The 17,499-nt window shown below is 40.9% G+C and overlaps 1 protein-coding gene across 2 annotated transcripts in view; it reads left to right on the forward strand.

Annotated features, from left to right (window-relative positions):
• Positions 1-17,499, forward strand: part of lrpprc (leucine-rich pentatricopeptide repeat containing) — a 57,797-nt gene that overhangs the window by 5,695 nt on the left and 34,603 nt on the right. For both annotated transcript variants that reach the window (XM_005727312.2, XM_005727313.2), the window contains exons 12-22: positions 6,558-6,676; positions 6,808-6,898; positions 8,501-8,570; positions 10,558-10,585; positions 10,959-11,016; positions 11,854-11,960; positions 13,208-13,285; positions 13,482-13,553; positions 13,782-13,895; positions 14,021-14,151; positions 14,482-14,567. In XM_005727312.2, the coding sequence (XP_005727369.1) occupies positions 6,558-6,676; positions 6,808-6,898; positions 8,501-8,570; positions 10,558-10,585; positions 10,959-11,016; positions 11,854-11,960; positions 13,208-13,285; positions 13,482-13,553; positions 13,782-13,895; positions 14,021-14,151; positions 14,482-14,567 (954 nt within the window). The remainder of the gene's footprint in view (positions 1-6,557; positions 6,677-6,807; positions 6,899-8,500; positions 8,571-10,557; positions 10,586-10,958; positions 11,017-11,853; positions 11,961-13,207; positions 13,286-13,481; positions 13,554-13,781; positions 13,896-14,020; positions 14,152-14,481; positions 14,568-17,499) is intronic.

Here is a 17,499-nt window from a genome sequence, read left to right on the forward strand (position 1 = left end):
ACACACACACACACACACACACACACACACACACACACACACAGACTTTCAAACCACATTAAAAACATGTTAGTGGCAACATGTTACTTTTACTACTACCTTTGTGATGATTAAGCCTGATTCAAACCATAACCTCAGGATCAAGTCGTACCCACTAAAACAGCCCTTTAAAGACTTTTTGGAAAGTCAAGACCAGCTAAAATGTTGCCCCTCCCTAAGATACTCATACAACTTTGATTTTGCAACATTGTCATATTGATGAGGTCCATTTGACTTTATTTTACATCCTGATTAATTGCTGTAGAAGCTAAACATGTCTTCATGTGTTAATGTTATGTTTTTTTATGAATTATTGCTCATGTGCTTGTAATCTGTGCCATCACTTGGAAGCCAATAACTTGACAGAAACCATTAGATCTTGTAGCTAAACAAGCCGCTTTACCTGATGCGAGCAATCTTGTGTGTATGAGAACCTAACAGGTGTTATACAGCCTTGTGACAGAAGGAAAAACTGACCTACCAGCTGTTTTTAATACACGTAATAGGAAATAGGTTTTTGGTGAATGTCATATTAGCAGTTTTTGAACATGTTTTTCTTTTTTTTTCTGTGGTGCAGAGGGGATTATGACTTCCTCTGTACCAGAAAGAGCTTTTAAAAGAGTTTCCCTTAAATATTAATGACTCACAGAGTGGTCCAACTGGGACAGGTTTCACTTGGCTGGGGCAGTCAAGGGCGAAGAGGTCTGATCCTTGCATGACAGAGTTGAAGCAGACGAAGACGAGACAAACGCACACAGAAACACCTACTCACAAATCCACACGGGTCTCTCCAGAGAGTTCTTGGAATAGATAGCAAATTTTAGAAGATGTACACACTTTGCATTTGTTCCGGATCCTAAAGAAATGTTGACTTTCAGGAAGTGCAGAGGCAAATGAACATTGTATTTTTAGCTCATCTGGCTGAAGGACCGATGAGCTTATGCCATGGCGAAGCTTCTGTCTGCACATCACAAGAATTGCTACTTTTCCTTCAGCATTTCTCATAATTTAATCAAACTTGCACACATTGGTCACCTAATGGGTCTTTTGGCCTTTTTTACAGGAAATAACTGGTGAAATGAGCCAGAAAAGCTACTACGTCATTAACGTTTTGGTTTTTATCGGGTTTCTGGAACTCTAAACACTTTTAGATCTGTTGTGTAAGTCTTTGAAATAATCTTTGGTATGTGCTTCTAGCAGTGTCGCAAAAAGACACCATACATATAAAAGCAAACACTACATCAACTGCGCAGAAGCAGTCTGAATGGTTGGACTTCTGCATCTCCCTCCTGCTCATACAGACCCACATAGATGGATGCACAGACCTCTCAGATGCATCGAGGGGTCAGAGGTCATTTTGCTTCAGTCGTTTCCTCCAATCATTTGTCTAAGTCAACTTGTTTTTCAGTCCAGATGTTTTTCCGATTCCCTGCAGTACTCCTTTTCCACTGAAGTGTTATGCCGATGCCTTGTGGGGGCATGGGGCTACATTTAGATTATGAGAGTAATCTTTGCTTTATTTCTTTCCAGGATAATAATCAAATGGGGACTTTTTTTCCCTCCTGAGCAAAAAAAGCAGTAGCAGTAACTGGTTGTATGAAATTAACACATAAATGGAGCCATTACATCAATTACCGTAATGTAATTTATTTCTGCAAAGTATTCTGGACAATAATGAGCAGAGTAGGTAAAAAAGTATATTTCATAGCATATTATTTTGTACTCTTGGACAACAATAAGCTAATGCGTGATATTACACAGAAAATGTGACGGCTGCCAGAATATTTACAGGAGCAGCTTTTTTTAAAAAAAAGCTGTTTCTTTCATGTCAGAACAAACTTGACAAATAATTTCATTTTTAACTTTTAAACTTTACTCACCTGGAGCTTTTGACAGGTACTATGTGTGATTTGTGTTAAATCTGAAATGTGGCACAGCCCCCCTTTTTTCCCCCTTCTTTCACTGGGCACGTTACTTTTACTGGACTCTTGTCTGACACTCGGTTGAAAACTTTTTTGGGTTTTAGCCTCTTAATATAGTTTAATGGCTCAGCAGATGCATTTTATGGGAATATTTCTGTCCCCAATTTCTGTCTCGTTTGAAGGAAAATAATTAGTTTCTTTCTCTTGTCTTTGTCAGCTATGGGCTTGTGGGGGAAATCGTCTCACTGACAGATAGCTGGCATCTGGCGACTTGTCAAAATTCATAACTCATTAGTGAATGTGCTCTGTCAAATGTGTTCAGCAGCCGCTCGGTTTTTAAGTGCTTTATTTATGCTGAACCCTGGGTCTCTCTTTGGGGTTTTTTAGAGCGATTAATAAATGATGTATTTTTCAACTGTCAGCCAATTGACAGCATTTGAACTGGCAGGGAGTAGAAACCGGTTACGCCGGTGTGGCGATGCTGCAGATTGGCTTCTCCGTGTGGTCGAGACAGATTCGCAGTTTGAATGGTGAGATGTCTCGGCGGCTAGCTTGACAGCATGAACAAGTGGACTAGACAGGAGTTTAAACATGCACAACCACACACACACAGACACTTACTCCAGCTTAAATTCTCTGACCGCACAGTCTCGAAGCCACACAGACACATCGGACAGCATCCATTTAGGTATCACAGAAGGAGAAAGGAGGAAGAACGGAAGGAAGGAAAACGGAGAAACTTCACTCTCACTCACACACTCGCTTGTTTGTGATGGTGTTGGCCTCAACGCTCATGAATGATGCAACTTCTCTTTTCTTTCCCTCCTTTCTCTCTCCTGCTGTTGTTGGAGGTGTGTGTGTGTATTGAAAGTTGGAAGTGGAGAGGGCGGGCTTTCGAAGACCAGTGCAGGTGATGTGACTGATGCAGAGTGACTTGATTTCATGTAAATGTAAAGGCTCTGAGGGAATTCACTTTGGATTACGCGCCCCACTGTGCACGGCCTATGAAATATTAAGCGCCATGTCACTTTTTGTCCACAGGTGTCACTAGCAGGCAGAGAGGCCGGAGCTGTGGAATTGAAGGCGGGCAGTGGCGGGGGATGGGGGAGAACATTCTGATTAGGTGTGGATTTGGCGGGTTTGGAAAAAGCATATGTTTGGCCATATATGCCACCTGCCTGCAGCTAGTCGATGCTTGTCAGTCCTCGCAACGCAAAGCACTCTTATCACATCTGACATGGAGGAGCAAGAAAAGGGAGCGGAGGGGAAACTGTAGAGGAAGAGGTGGTGTTTCTGGCCTTGTTTGTTTGAGAGTCGGGGTGATGAGGTAAAGGCTCCCTTCTCTGCTTTTGCCCCTTACCTGATTTTGTTTACATCCTCTGTGGGAAGCAAACTTTTCTGTCAGATAGTTAGCACGTTCACAGCCTGACCCTGAACTTAATTCTGATTTAAAATGTGGCGTGAGAGCCAAGTATCATCTTGATTAAAAGAAAGAAAAGGAAGGGTGAAATTGCAGCTCTTGATGTCTCACAAAATAGACATTTTCTTATGTTTTTAAACATAACCTGCCTTTGCCTTGCAGCAACAATGTCTACCTTTAGAGAGTCATGGACACGGAGAGACAGATGGTGTTAGGGGGGGAGAGAGCAAAGGGGGAAGTGACAGGTACTCATGTCCAAGGACAAGAGGAGATGACAGCGACCAGTTCACTCCACTCCTCTCCTCCTCTCTCTTCTCCATCCTCACTTCTCGTCTGTGACAGTTAACCTGAAGACATGAATCTGATGATGATATCTTGTGACCACTGCCATGCTTAACTCACTACTTTGATACTTCTTGCCTGGATGGTATGTCAGTCTTAATGCTGACCAACCTAGAGAGGTCTCCCCTCTTCTCAGTTGTCCTCTGTGCCAAATCTGTCTTTAAATTGTTCAGACAGGGAGGAAAGAAGAAAGAGGCTTTCACATTATTATGTATTCTGGAGTGAAAAGACAATAGAGAGAGTGGTATAAATGACACTACATATTATCAGGCCTTGTTTAGCGTTGTAGCTTAACTGTTTTACTAATTTATTCGTAGTTAACAGTTTTGACAGATGAGACAAAGACACTGGTTCTGTATTTACTATATTGACGTTACTTAGATATAGTACTGTGCAAAAGTCACCCCTCTTTTCTTTACATTTTGCTAGGGATATAGTAAAACGTGCATGGAAGGCAAAAACAGTCTGTACAATTCTAAGAAGCTTGAAAGTCAATATTTTAATAGATAGTATTGGATTGTGGATCAAAATCTGATGATATCCATCAGATTTCGACAAGATCTCAAACACCAACGCCAAAATTCAGCCCCAAACCATCACAGAGCCTCCATCTTGGTTTATAGATGTACCTACTGATGATGATTTGAACCTCCCATTGCATTTGTCTTCCACTTCCACTCCCAGTTTCCTCAATTGTTTTTAAAGTACACACTGCACACCTTGTCTAGTTCTTCGCTAATAGCTCTTTGGGAATCACTTTATTGGTGCAAAAAAAAAAAATTCCTAAAGATATGGTTTTAAAATCCGTTCTTTACCAAGTTATTGGTGATGTGTAGGCACAACACTAGTTCATCCCTTGAAATGGGTGTCATTTTAAGGATGAGTGATTCTTAGTTCAGTTTAAAGTGGCTTTACAGTGAAAAGGAGTGAGAAAGCAGCCAATGTTTCAACGAAAACTTTTAAAAGATCTTCAGAGAGCTTGGAGAACCATTTCTTAAGACCACTTTAAAAATTCTAAGAAAGTCTGGCTCCCTGGAAGTAAAATATAAAGAAATTAAGACTTTTGCACAGTATTGCTTGCGTAACCCCCTTTTTTAAAAAACAAAGAAAGAAAGAAAATTTTAATAACTAGTATTATTCATAGGCTTGCTTCTTAGTTAACTCAATTCAAGCCTTTAAATCAAACCGAAGAAGAAACAACCTGAAGTTCAGAGGAATTAAAGCTTTTGGTTAGTTGATTGTGGGGATGAAAGCACACAAACCTGCTCAACTGACCAAAGAAAAGTGCTGACGGTCATGAAAGCTCATGTGTGGAAGCTGAAAAACGTGAGAGAACCTGTCCATTTATATACTTCCAGCTATCCATTCACTTGTTTTCAGCTCCTTTTGCTCTCTGTGAAATTGATTATGGATTATTCAGGAGGACAGAAGGTGCTCCCTGTTTTCTTTCATAAAAAAAGAGTTGGATGAAAGCGATTAGGGGGTAAGAATGGAGGGATGGGCAGCAGAGTGGATGGATCCTCCATTGAGAAGATCGTCTGTTTACTTTAACTTGAAAGCAGGTAGATGGATAGTGAGAGGGGACGATGAATGAGTGAAATGGAGGGCGGAGAAGGGTGGATGGATGGAGTGGTTCAGGTAGCCCTACCTGGGATAATGCACCCCAGCGGCAGGTTTTAATGGCATATAAAAGCCCAGGACTCATCTTTTATTCAGCTGAAAAGAGGCTGCCAGGTGAACACATACGTCCCATTAGGATGCAGAAACACAGATATGTGTGTGTTTGTTTTAGTACCTGAGTGCAGCTTAAATACACACAGCATCTTAAGGTATGTCAACTCAAGGAAGCACTTTAGGATAGTTTTCAGAAGTCCGCTTGGGAGCCAGGTGTATAAGCCCTTGATGTGCTTATGCATAGCATGTATAGTACCATAGATGGATTATTTCTGTTCTTGCACCAAATTGTAACACTTAATAAGAGCAAACACGCACACACAGACGTGTATATGTGATCATTTAGGCCCATTTCCTTTGTGGCCATGCTCCCAGAAATATGCAAAGTGCTCCAAAGCTGCTTGCATATGTGCACACACAAACATGAAGATGCTTGAAGGCATGTTAAACATGCGAATGGCTGTTCCATATGCATGTGACTGTTTTTGGCCTCTTTCCCTGGAGCAGGACCTCCAGTTTCTGCTGGAGAACAGGGTGAGGGTGCAAGAGTCCACTTCAGGGCAATTGCATGTTTATGCACACGCACTCACTCGTCTGAGGTAGATCACGAAAGAGCCATTTGCACTTTGTTGCTGAAAAGAAGAGTGGATTTAATAGTTTTTTGTCAGACCTGTGCACAAATATGAGAAAAGGAAAGCATGTATAAAAGTTCTTAAATTCACCCTTTCAGTCACATTAACTTCAAGGCCTTTCATATTCTATAATGCATTTGTCATTAGAATCTGAATGATAGAAAAGCTGGTTTAAAAAAAATTAAGATTATCATTTATAACGGTGCAAATAACAACCTTGCTTTTAAATTTGTGTTTGAGACTTCTGATTTTGAAACTGAATATATTCTGGTTTAGGGGTACATGTTTGACAGTAGCATCCTAGATTCTAGGAATGAGTGATTTTCAAACAATATTTAACTGAGTACCTTCAGAATTCAAAGGAACCTCTGATAGAAGCATTGATCTATTTTTGTCTTTTTTGTCTTTTTATTCTGTTGTTTCATAAAAACAAACAACTCTTAGTTGCTTCTTTCACTACACAACATAAATGCATCCATCTGGGGGAAGAAAGGCAGATTTTTCTTACTTATTACTTGTGTGTTGTAGGTGTTGTAGAGGTGATCAAAGGCATGCAGGATCTCGATGTTTCCCCTGATGTCGAGACTTTATCCAACTACATCCTCCCTGTGTTCCCCGGCATTGATGCAGCTCGACAAGCCCTCAAGGTAATCCATAAATCTGTGTGAGGGTTCTTGTTTGTTGGTTTGTTTGTTTTTTTTTCATGTGACCAGTTTTCATTTATGTTTATTCTGATTTAAAGTTGTCTGGGATTTTTTGTTGTTGTTTTGGTCTTCAGGATGCAGGCATCTCTGTGGAGTCGGAGGGCTTTTTATGCTCAGAGATGCGCTTGGTGGCTGTGACCGACCTGGCCAAACTCTACACTCTGCGTAAGTACACACTGTCTTATTCAGTCTAACGAATCTCTGCAGCATTTTTTGCACTTTGCCTGCAGGCTAATTGGCCCAGCATTAACACACACACACACATTTGCCCACTTGCTTCTCGGTGCTCATCAGGCCTTTTAAGAGATTAGTTTGTGTGAATATGTAAGAAGCGAGAACGAGAGGCGCCTCAACTGGCAGAGGAATGGGATAGAGATGGCCGCTAAATAATGGATGACTCTTCCTGTTTTCCCTTTCTTCTGTTTTTAGTCTCTAGCATCCACCACTCATTTTCACAGGCAGCTGTTGCGTTTCTTTCATTTGTACTCCCTAGTGAATTTATTTTCCTTTTTCCTTTTTTTGGCCTCATGTGAAGAAAGTTTTACGGATTCTTTAACCCTCACATATCTTCCTAGAAATGGTGCTGGGTCTTATCTGCTGCCAGCGTTATGTGTTGCCTTTTTGTGTGCAAAAAAATTGTCTTGGCAGAATAGTTAGATACTTTTCTCGAATGTGGAAGCAGAAACCAAGACCATGTCTGCATGCTTAAATGCATTGAGTTTAGGGCTGTTCGATATAACGATATATATCGGATGACGATATAAAAACGTCTATCATTTCATTTTACGCTATCGTTTGTTTCATCGTTTTGATGGTCACTGTAGTGGCTATATTAATTTCTTAAAGTTTTCTCTTTCCCTTATATTTCATATAACCACACTATGGACGGACAAGCGCCTGTTTTTATGCGTTGTGGTTAGCAACAACAACGTAACACCATCGCATGTCCGCTTGTTTATGTTCCACATAAACCTTTCACAATAAAGCTCAAGATCCTGTTGAGACTTTTCAAAATAAACTGAATCACGTGAAAGAGCAGATTATTTACGGATGAGAATTAAAAAAGAGCCGCCAGGTGCTAAAAAATAAACCTTAGACCAAAGAAAACGGCGGCCTTTACAACTTATGTCTAAAAATGTATAGTTTCATGCTTTGGTTAAAACACTCAACTCCAGCTACATGACGCGCAGCTGGAAAACTTCACGCAAGACGAGCAGCCCGAGATTCACAAAATTTACAGAAAATGCTACATTTTTGTGACTTATATCGTTATCGGGACGACAGAATTCTTATATCGGGATATGAGATTTTGGTCATATCGCACAGCCCTAATTGAGTTACTGCCATGTGATTGGCATAGTGGTGTTTCTTCCAGTTAATAATGGCAGGTGAACGCAGAAGTCTTCACACAGGCAATGCGTCATCAGTGTTACACTTCGACACTGCCTTTTAGGCAGCGTTTGGGACTGTAGCTTCTGGCTTATTACTGGAATAGCATTACTTCTAATCACATTCCCTGTTTGCAGGGTTTTATGCAGACTGGTGAGGGTGGAATAACTATCACATTACAGCTTTAAACAAAGCTTTGAATTTAAGCTCTCTCCTGAACTTTGCTGAAAATGTGCTGAAAGCCTTGCATGTTAGATTATTGATTAGTTGAATTGCAAGGCCACCAATCCCAATCTTAAACTTCATTGCAGGATTCCAGAATGTGAATCGGTTTGTCGCTTTTTTTCCCTGTAATCATGATTTGTCTTCTCTTTCCAGTGTCGGATCCTTCCTTCCCCTCCCTGGACCTCGGTGTTTTCCGCAGCAGCCTCATTCTGGGCTTCAAAAAGTGAGTTATTAGCCTGCCGTCCCTTCATGTGTTCACATGTTCCCCATCACTTTATATTCCATATTTCTCCATATTTTGCCCCCAAACTCCTCACTGGTGTTTGAGGGAGGCCTGTAGCTATGTGGAGGTCACTGCAGCATATGCTATGAATATGACATGTGCAGCTGATCACACCATCTACAGTGTCTGTGCTTCAGCAGCTGCGGGGAAAAACACTACCACACACACATGCATGCAGACACATGCACACACACACACAAAAGATATACATGGATGCCTCATGCATATGGAGCTTGCCATCCCTTAGCTCTTGCCTCAAAGCACCGTGGGAGATATGTAAATTAGCAGATGCCCAACACTGTCGCTCATACCCAGACCCCCATACTGGTCTCTGGTTGTCTCACCCTACACAGACACACAAACGCAGACTGACCCACAGGCTTTCTTGAAGGGATGTTTATGAATATTTACAGTTTAGCACTACACACCCACACAAAAACACTCCAGCCCCTGAGTGAGGCTGGAGGTGTGTCAAGAGAAAAATGCTGACTTGTCTGCTGGGACCAAAGTTATTTCTTCCACTAAGCCAGGATACGCTCAGTTGAGCTTAAATTTGAGCTTTATAATTCAGCTGCTAGTTTCTTTGTTGTAGTGCATGCTAACTAACAAAAGGGAAAAAGTTATGCTGATTATTCTCAGGAATCCATCATTTAAAAAAACAAGACAATGCCATAGTTTGAGCTTGGCAGCATAGTTTTTACTTTAAGGACTAGAATTAGAGCAAAATGCCATTTTTTATTTTTTATTTTTTATTTTTTTTAAAGCTAAAAATTTATTCAGAAGCTTTATAATAAAAATGTAGTAAAAATAATAAGACAAACTTTAAATCGATATGTTTCTCTACATATGTGTCGTTTCCATTTTAACTCGCAGTATCCACGTTTGTTTTTATCTCCAGAGCTTTTTTTATTTGCTTTTCTCTCATTGCACACACACACACACACACACACACACACACACACACACACACACTCTCTCTCTCTCTCTCTCACCGTTCTGATAGTTAGGTTGGCTGACAGGGTCATAATTGGGCTTGTCACTTGGGGACCGTGTGTGTCTGTGTGTGCATGTGTGTGTTTGCGAACGCCGTGTCATCGCTGTGTAAGACCTGCTCCTGTCAAAGACAAGGTCAGGGGATAATTTAATCATTAAAGACCTCTTCTTCCCTCCTCTCATCACCCACTTTCTCCTCCTTTCCGCCAACTAGCTGACAACGCCAGAAATGTCACACATTGTCATCATTTAGCCTGTGTGCATGTGTGTGACTTTGTTTCACTGTGTCTTTTGTGGTTTTTCCAGGCTTTTATACTGCCGTCTCTCCTCTCATGTACAGCGAGGTTGAGAATGTCAAATTACAAAATCTGTCGCTCTTTCTCGGTGTGTTGTGCCACACTGTCAATTCAGAAGCTACGGGAACGTGACACTGTCTGTGTTACGATTACTTGATTTCAAATGTCATATCATGTGTGTTGTTAGAATAAAAGTTACGTCATTTATTGAGTAAGTCCTTAATGCAAAACGTCTTTGAGCGAAGATGTATCATTGTAGTTCCTGAAGAACTGGATTTTCCTCACTTTGGGGGGAAAATGTAGCAAAATGTACAGAATTTGTGTTTTTCTTTAAAGGTATGAAAATGTATTTTTGCTGCTTTAAATATTATATAGTGTTTTTACCTAATACTTTTTTTTTAGTGTGGCGTTAAAGGGAGGCTGTTAACTACTAGCTTAAAACAGGTATATATTAACACAAAGATATTAAGGGAAAGTAAGCTGGTGACGCATAAAGATGTCCTTTTATATTTAAAGTATAGCCTATGCTTGCTTATGACCAAACTGCACAGCAACTCTGTGAAGTTGGAGTCTTGTTGACCTGCCCGTGTTTCGTGCTGACTGGGTACTCATGTCTTGTCCTCTACTGCCCCCTGCAGGTCTGCTGATGTGGAGAGCATGGTGAAGGTAAGAGGTCAACATGCCCACGCGGGCTGCAAAGAGTGATATAGAAGTACAACAGAGAGGTTTAGAAGGAGTTTATCAGCGGCTATGTTAGAACAAACAAGTGCAAATAAAAAGAAGCATTTTTTAAACTTGACACAAGTTTAATGAGACATGAGATGAATTTCTGTCTGCCTCTGATTGGCTTTTTCCTTGTAAGTTAAGATGAGTTGCATTTAGGAGGGTTGTAAAATAAGGGTTTGATATTTAATTAGATTTTCTGACAGAAAGTCAGTCACATTCAGTAAAATCTACATTGTTAAAACATATGTACATTCTTCCACTTGCTGCATATGACGTACTGTAATTTCTATGTGTGATCAATTTGTGTTTCCAGATTACTGAGGTCTTATACAAAGATGAACGCTTCTCTAAAGGAAACTCTTCCCCTGCTGGTAAGGAAACATTTATATGTCCCATTCCTACCAACAATTCATGATGCTGATATCTTGTATACAAGGACACGGCTGGAATGTGTTTGTGTGCGTTTGTGCAGGTGAGAAGGAGAGAGTAGTGAGAGTATGGCTGTACGTGTAACTCATATTGGTATTCAGAGTCGGGACTGTATGCGCTGTCACTTTCTAACTATAATTCAGATGACAAAAAAATGCTTTGCATGTGTTTACGTTCAGTCTCAGTAGCAGTGGACTGCTGCCCGGCCCACTTCTCATCATTTTGTGTGTGTGTGTGAGTGTGAGTGTGTTGCTGTGTGGATGAAAGACCTGCCCTCTCCATCGGAGGAAAGGGAGCCTAGCTGCTGACACAGCGCAGAGTAGTTAAAGTGGGTATGTGTGACTGTTAGGCAGCGTTTTTGCGCTGTCAGTGTGTGTGCAGAGCGTTAATGTCGCTCTGTGTGTGTGTGTGTGTGTGTGTGTGTCACAGAATGTCCAAAGTGCTGAAACTGGTGTGTGTGCTGGTGGGAGCGATGGAGACCGTTATCCATGTCACATCCAGTTACACGACATCTGCAAGTGTGTGTGTGTGTGTGTGTGTGTGTGTACACGCTGCAGTAAGAGGAATCTGTCACTGCCAGCCGTCGTACATTCACTCAAACTCCAGCCCAAAAGCAGCTGCTGTCAGCAGAAAAGAAACACAATCACACACTCTGCAGAGGTTACAGAAAAATAGTATAAATGCACAAATGGCCAGAGTGACTGACACGGTGGCAAATGAAATGTATTCCCAAGACAACGGCTCACTGTGCATGTGTATATGCGTGTGTGTTTGTGCAGAAGCTACAGCCTACTTCCTGTATAATCTGATCGACAGCATGTCAGAAGGGCAGGTGCGGGCGCAAGAAGACAAACTGCGGAAATTCTTCAGTCAGCTGCAGTCTACGGTACACACACCGATTAAGTTGATTGGGGGAGAAATGCACACACCACACATTCATGTACTAACATCTCTATATCCAGTACATTCATAACCTTCCCACTTTAAAGGAGCTTGGACTGTCTGATCTGAGATGATGCGGTGTGTAATCGGACTCGGATTATTTACAGTATACACGCTCATCCTGTGCTCTATTTTTGAAGAGTGAAGGTTTGAGTTACGAGGTCCAGACATGTCGAAGAAGATTAAATCATGTTTTACATCAAGGATTTAGGGGGAAAAAAGGAAAAAAGAAAAACTCTCTTCACTGGCTTTGTTTGGAATTTAAAGTGTAAAAAAAAATAAATGTTAATCCTTAAGTGGACATTTTTTTTTTGATACCAGTGTTGGCAGTGCTGTTTCTCACCTTCATCTGCGGAAATCCTTTTCATATAAAGCGATACTTCATATGCTTTGGAGCAAATATGAATATATATCACAATATTTATTAATTTGTCATTTTCCTTTAAATTCTAATCAGCATAAACATTCACACGATGAAAGTATCCTAATCAATTTCTCAAAGTCCAGACTAGTTTTTGTGAGAGTGTGTGTATATCTTTGTTTGATTCTATTTTATTATTTTGGGTTTTGAGGTCTTTCATTTTTATCCAGAATTACATTATTTTATTCACCTTCAGGGTTTTTGACTATTGTATATTATATATTTTAGGTTTTTTTTTTCTATATGTATCCAGCCATTATTTAGTTGTTTTTAATGTTTTTTTTTGTCTTGTATGTATTTAAAGTTGTCCTGTTGTATTATATTTTCATCTCATTATTGGCTCATCAGTCATCTGTGGAGGGCATTAACCCACATAACATAAAACACACAAAAGCTCAAACTCTCATCTGCAAAGTGGAATCCAGTGAATAGTTGCATATTCATTTCTGAGTAATGAGTCAATAGCGTCAACTCTAATTTGCATGCAGGTCATCTCTCAGGTATTAATCACCAAAAAAAGGATGTCACTGAAAGAGTTTTGCCATTTTGTTGTTAATTAGTCGTTAATGTCCCTTTATTGAAATTGCATCATTTCCAGTAGCACCTGATTACAGCGTTATGCTCCGCAAACGATTTTGAGCATAAGCTCTTGATGGATTATTTTTAATTTAGTTGTGGCTGAGAGATTTTCAGCTGACTTTGTAACAGAAATCGACAGGTTAAGCTCGAGTTTCTTGCTGATGTTTGTTTTCCTGCTGATTTCTACACAGGATATAATGATTTCATTAAACTTCTATCGAGGGATAAGGAACCTTCTGGATTCCTGCCACGTTCCTGAGCTTGTCAAGGTATTGAGCCCGACCTTCAGTCTTTTATTTTTAAATATACCTACTGTTACTTTGGACATTTTATTATATTGTTTTCAGGTAAATTAGAGTCAGTTTTTCCACTATGTTTTCTGCACTGTTACTCTAAGTGCTCATTATACTGCAGTAGAAATTGGATGCCAAGTGTTGACGCTGTGTGTGCATGTGTGTGTGTCAGGATGTGATGGCTTTGGTAGGCCCCAAAGAGAAAGACTCCAATGGCCCTGTGTCAGCTACTCCTCGTGCCGCTGTAAGTAGGACATTGTGAAGGACGCATACAAAATGTTCAAGTTTCACAATTATCCTCATAACTTTCTTTGATGTGGCATTTTGTAAAGACATCTTCCCCACACCCCAAGTAAGAGCGCAGCTCTCCTGTGGAGATGAATGTCCATGTGTCTATTTGTACAAGCTCCTGTACCCGTGAGGTTGGACAGTGGTCATGTACATGTGTTTAACACCTTTCTGTCTCCTTTAGGGAATTGAGGGCAAGGTGTTGGGACTTGAGAATAAATTGGCTGAACTAAAAGCAGAGAACAAACCATTAGGACTTGTTCTCAAACAGGCCATCCAGGCTCTGAGTGCTGAGGAGGTAAAATATCTTTTGGTCTCATAAGGCTCTTTTTCTTTTGTTTTCTTTTTTGAAGTTAGCTGCTTTGTTTTTGTGTTTGGTTTTGGGTTATTTTTTTTTTCCTGAGAGCGTTGTTGTCTGATCAGAACCTGCAGCGTGCCCTCGAGCTGAAGCAGCAGCACGAAAAGGAGATGACAGCCGGCGGCTACGCCATCCTCATCAACCTGTGCTGTCGCCAAAACAATGTGGAGGAAGCGCTGAACCTGAAGAGAGAATTGTGAGTGGAGCATAATGTGCGCACACAAACAAATTTTCTACACGCGCGCACACACACAGACGCACACGGCTGCACTGTGGCCAGTAGCAGGCCATTAAAGTTTAACTTGAGTGGTATTAGGGGAGACATTAATGCAGGGTCCAGCCGCTTAGTTGACTGGCTAAAACACAGGAAACTCTCCCCTCTGCCTCCCCCGTTTTCTTCTCTTCACTCACCACCTGCTTCCAGCATCAGCCTGAACACTGAGAACGTACAGTAGATGAGTTGCATTACTGTAAGTGGAATACATTAATCAAGTCTGTCTGTTGCTATCTCTGTCTCTGCTTTTAGGAGTCGTAAGGACTCATCAGTAGCATTGGATGCCAGCAAATACCTTGCGCTGGTCAAGGTCCTTTCTGTAAATGGCAGAATAGAGGGTAAGTTAACCTAGAACTACAAATAATGTATTTTTTTCCTTCTTTGTGCTATTAGTTTGACAAATTCTTTGATTAATAAATTTCTTAAGTTGTTAAGTCCTTTTTTTTTGAGTGATTAATCCTTTTTTGTTTTGTTTATTTTAATTTTGCGTGATGAGGATATTCTTATAAAGTTGAGCTTGCTCCAGTAGCCTTCCCTCTTTAAATAAAAGTAATACATACAATTGACTGCTGCTTTTTCTTTGTCAGTATATCTGGCTTGAACTTAAAAACCGATGCGCTTCTTTGTACGTGTCACCAGCTCTGTCACAATCTGTCGTTTCCCCTCCCTCAAACCACATTAGCTGGCTATTTCCAGAATGCTACGGTGGGTTTCCTTCAGCCCATCGAAGACCCAATTACCATCAGTTTTGCCGCTCTGCTTTTTGCACCCAATGACAGGAAAAATGTTTCCCTTGTCTCTCCTCGCCGTTCCTCTCCTCCCCTTTTGCGATCTCTCTGTCTTCCTCGGCATCTCTCTATCTGACCCTCTCTCCTCTGCTCCGTCGCAAAGCGTGTCATTCTCTTATCCCCTCCAACACACACACATACACACACGCACATCCGTGTCAGTGAGAAACGAGAGAGGGGAAAATTACAGGACTGTGTGTATTTTTCCAGAATTATTGAAATCTGCCTTGATGCTAATGGCAGATCATGTCCACCAAAGTGCTTGAACATTTCTCACACACACATACACACAGCGACACGCAAATTTGCATGTGAATTCAAGCAAAAGGCATTTGGTGGCATGGCGGTTGGTGTTATCCATCTGTGTATGTGTGTTGGGGTGTGTATAGGCAGCGCTAACGCATTTGCCATTAGTCGGAGTGTGCATATGGAGGGGGACGCTTGTCAGCCACATTAGCACACATGGCTAACCTTGATTTTAGCCTGTCCCCACCCAGACGCTGGTCCGCCTGGCTCCCAGCACACACCAGGACCAGATGAAGATCATGTCTCCTGGCATCCTTCTTTACTTCTCACTGTCTCTAATGGCTTTTTTTGTTTTTTTGCTCATGGCTCTCTCATTTCACCTAACAGGCGAACTTTGTTTTTACAATACGTCATCCTTTTCACTTTATTCTTTTTACTTTCCTTCCCCTGTTGCTCTTAGGTAATTCTTCATAATTGATTCCTCTTCTAAAAGCTGATTGATCTTCCTATGCTGCTCGCTCCTCATATTAACTTTCACATGTCCATAAATCTTCCTGATCTTGCATCTCTTTGGCTTTTTTTTTTCTAGCATGTTGAGGTCCAAAAACAACATTGTAGGTTCATCTGTTGAGATTTAGGAAAAGATTCTCCTGTCAACATGAGCAGGTGGAAAACTGCTGAACATTAAAATGTTTATTATTGTTATTATGTTTTATTCAGTACTGTAATAGTCCACATTTAGTGTCTATTTCAAACAAATTATATAAAATCCAGTGTTTATTGGCTAATACAGACATATGCTGTTATAAACACTTTTGTTAACAAGATCTACTCCAGATATCTTACTTCCACCAAAATATATGTTTGTGGTATTTTCTTGAGAATATCAAAATGATGTGCTTTAACTCACTGGATCTAGATGCAGTTCTGGATTAATCAAAGTTGAGCCAATCTTCACCCAATGCATCCATAACCCTTTAAGTAACAGATCCAGACGATCACAAAGAGTGCACCCAGCATAGCCTCTGTCCTCTGAGTATCCTCTCTCTCCATCTTTGCAAGCTCTGTCCTTTTTTAAATATACCTCTTCTATCACAGCCATCTGTTTGACCTGCCCTTGCTCCGCTTCCTCCACCTGTCCATCCTCCCACTTTGGTAAACAGAACTTGTTCTGGCTTTTGGTGGTCCTGGATATGTCTTTGGAGCTATGTGTGTTTGGGAAAGAGACATCACTAGCAGTCATGTCATGGAACATTAGGTGAACCACTGGGCTGTGTGATGTTTGTTTACCTGGCCTGTCTGCCTCCCCATCTCTTCAAGTGTGTGTGCGCACACGTGTGTGTGTGTGTGTGGTCTGGCTCGCTGTGCTGGCCATGATGCTCGGCTGAGCTGATGGATATGCATACTGGCTAAACGAACAGATAAAGGGGGAGATGGAGAGAGGACGCCGTGGGGGAAGTTTGGACGGTGGACGGAGGGATGTTAGCTAGTGTTGATCCATTTGGGCAGATCAACTCCAAGCCATTGGTCTCAGTGATTAGTGGGTCTGTCAGTTAGTGATGGAGAGAGGTACGGAGAAAGGGAGAGTGGGAGGCATGGAGATGGATAGTCGGAGTGAAGCACAAGTTTCACTGGAAGTGATAAATAGTACAGACTTGACAACGACTCAAGTCATTAGAGATATTGTTTAATGTTGATACCACCATTTGTAATCAACTCTGTGGGGGAAACTGTTCTGTTTTTTGGAGGTTTTCTTTGTTTTTCTTGTGGATAACCTTGCTCAGTTCGTCTGTTCATGAAGTGATGTCCGTTTCATTTTTGTCATTCTGTTTATTGACATTTGAGTGCATTGACACTAGTAGTGCAGAGACCTAAACTGTTATTATAAGCATGTTAAGTGTAGCTTTATTATCATGTATGCTGGTTGAGTTGAATGAAGAAATATTTTCACTATGACAAAATTAGCATAATTTTAAGTTTTCCCACGAAGGTGACTTACAGCAACATTATTAAACTGAACACATTTAATTATGAAACGTTTGTGTCACACATCCACACATTCTTCCATCAAGCTCACCTCCCTGATTTGTGGTGCTTGTGTTCTTTGTTGACAGAAGTTAAAAGCACACCTATGAGTGGGACAGAATATGAATATTGCATTATATCTTTTTGCTTCTGCTTACATTACATACATTTATACACTCGTTTTTACACGAGTGGTGAGCAATGAATTTTC

The sequence above is a fragment of the Pundamilia nyererei genome, unplaced genomic scaffold, assembly GCF_000239375.1.
Source record: "Pundamilia nyererei isolate P.nyererei 1_Seehausen unplaced genomic scaffold, PunNye1.0 scaffold00024, whole genome shotgun sequence".
NCBI lineage: Eukaryota > Metazoa > Chordata > Actinopteri > Cichliformes > Cichlidae > Pundamilia > Pundamilia nyererei.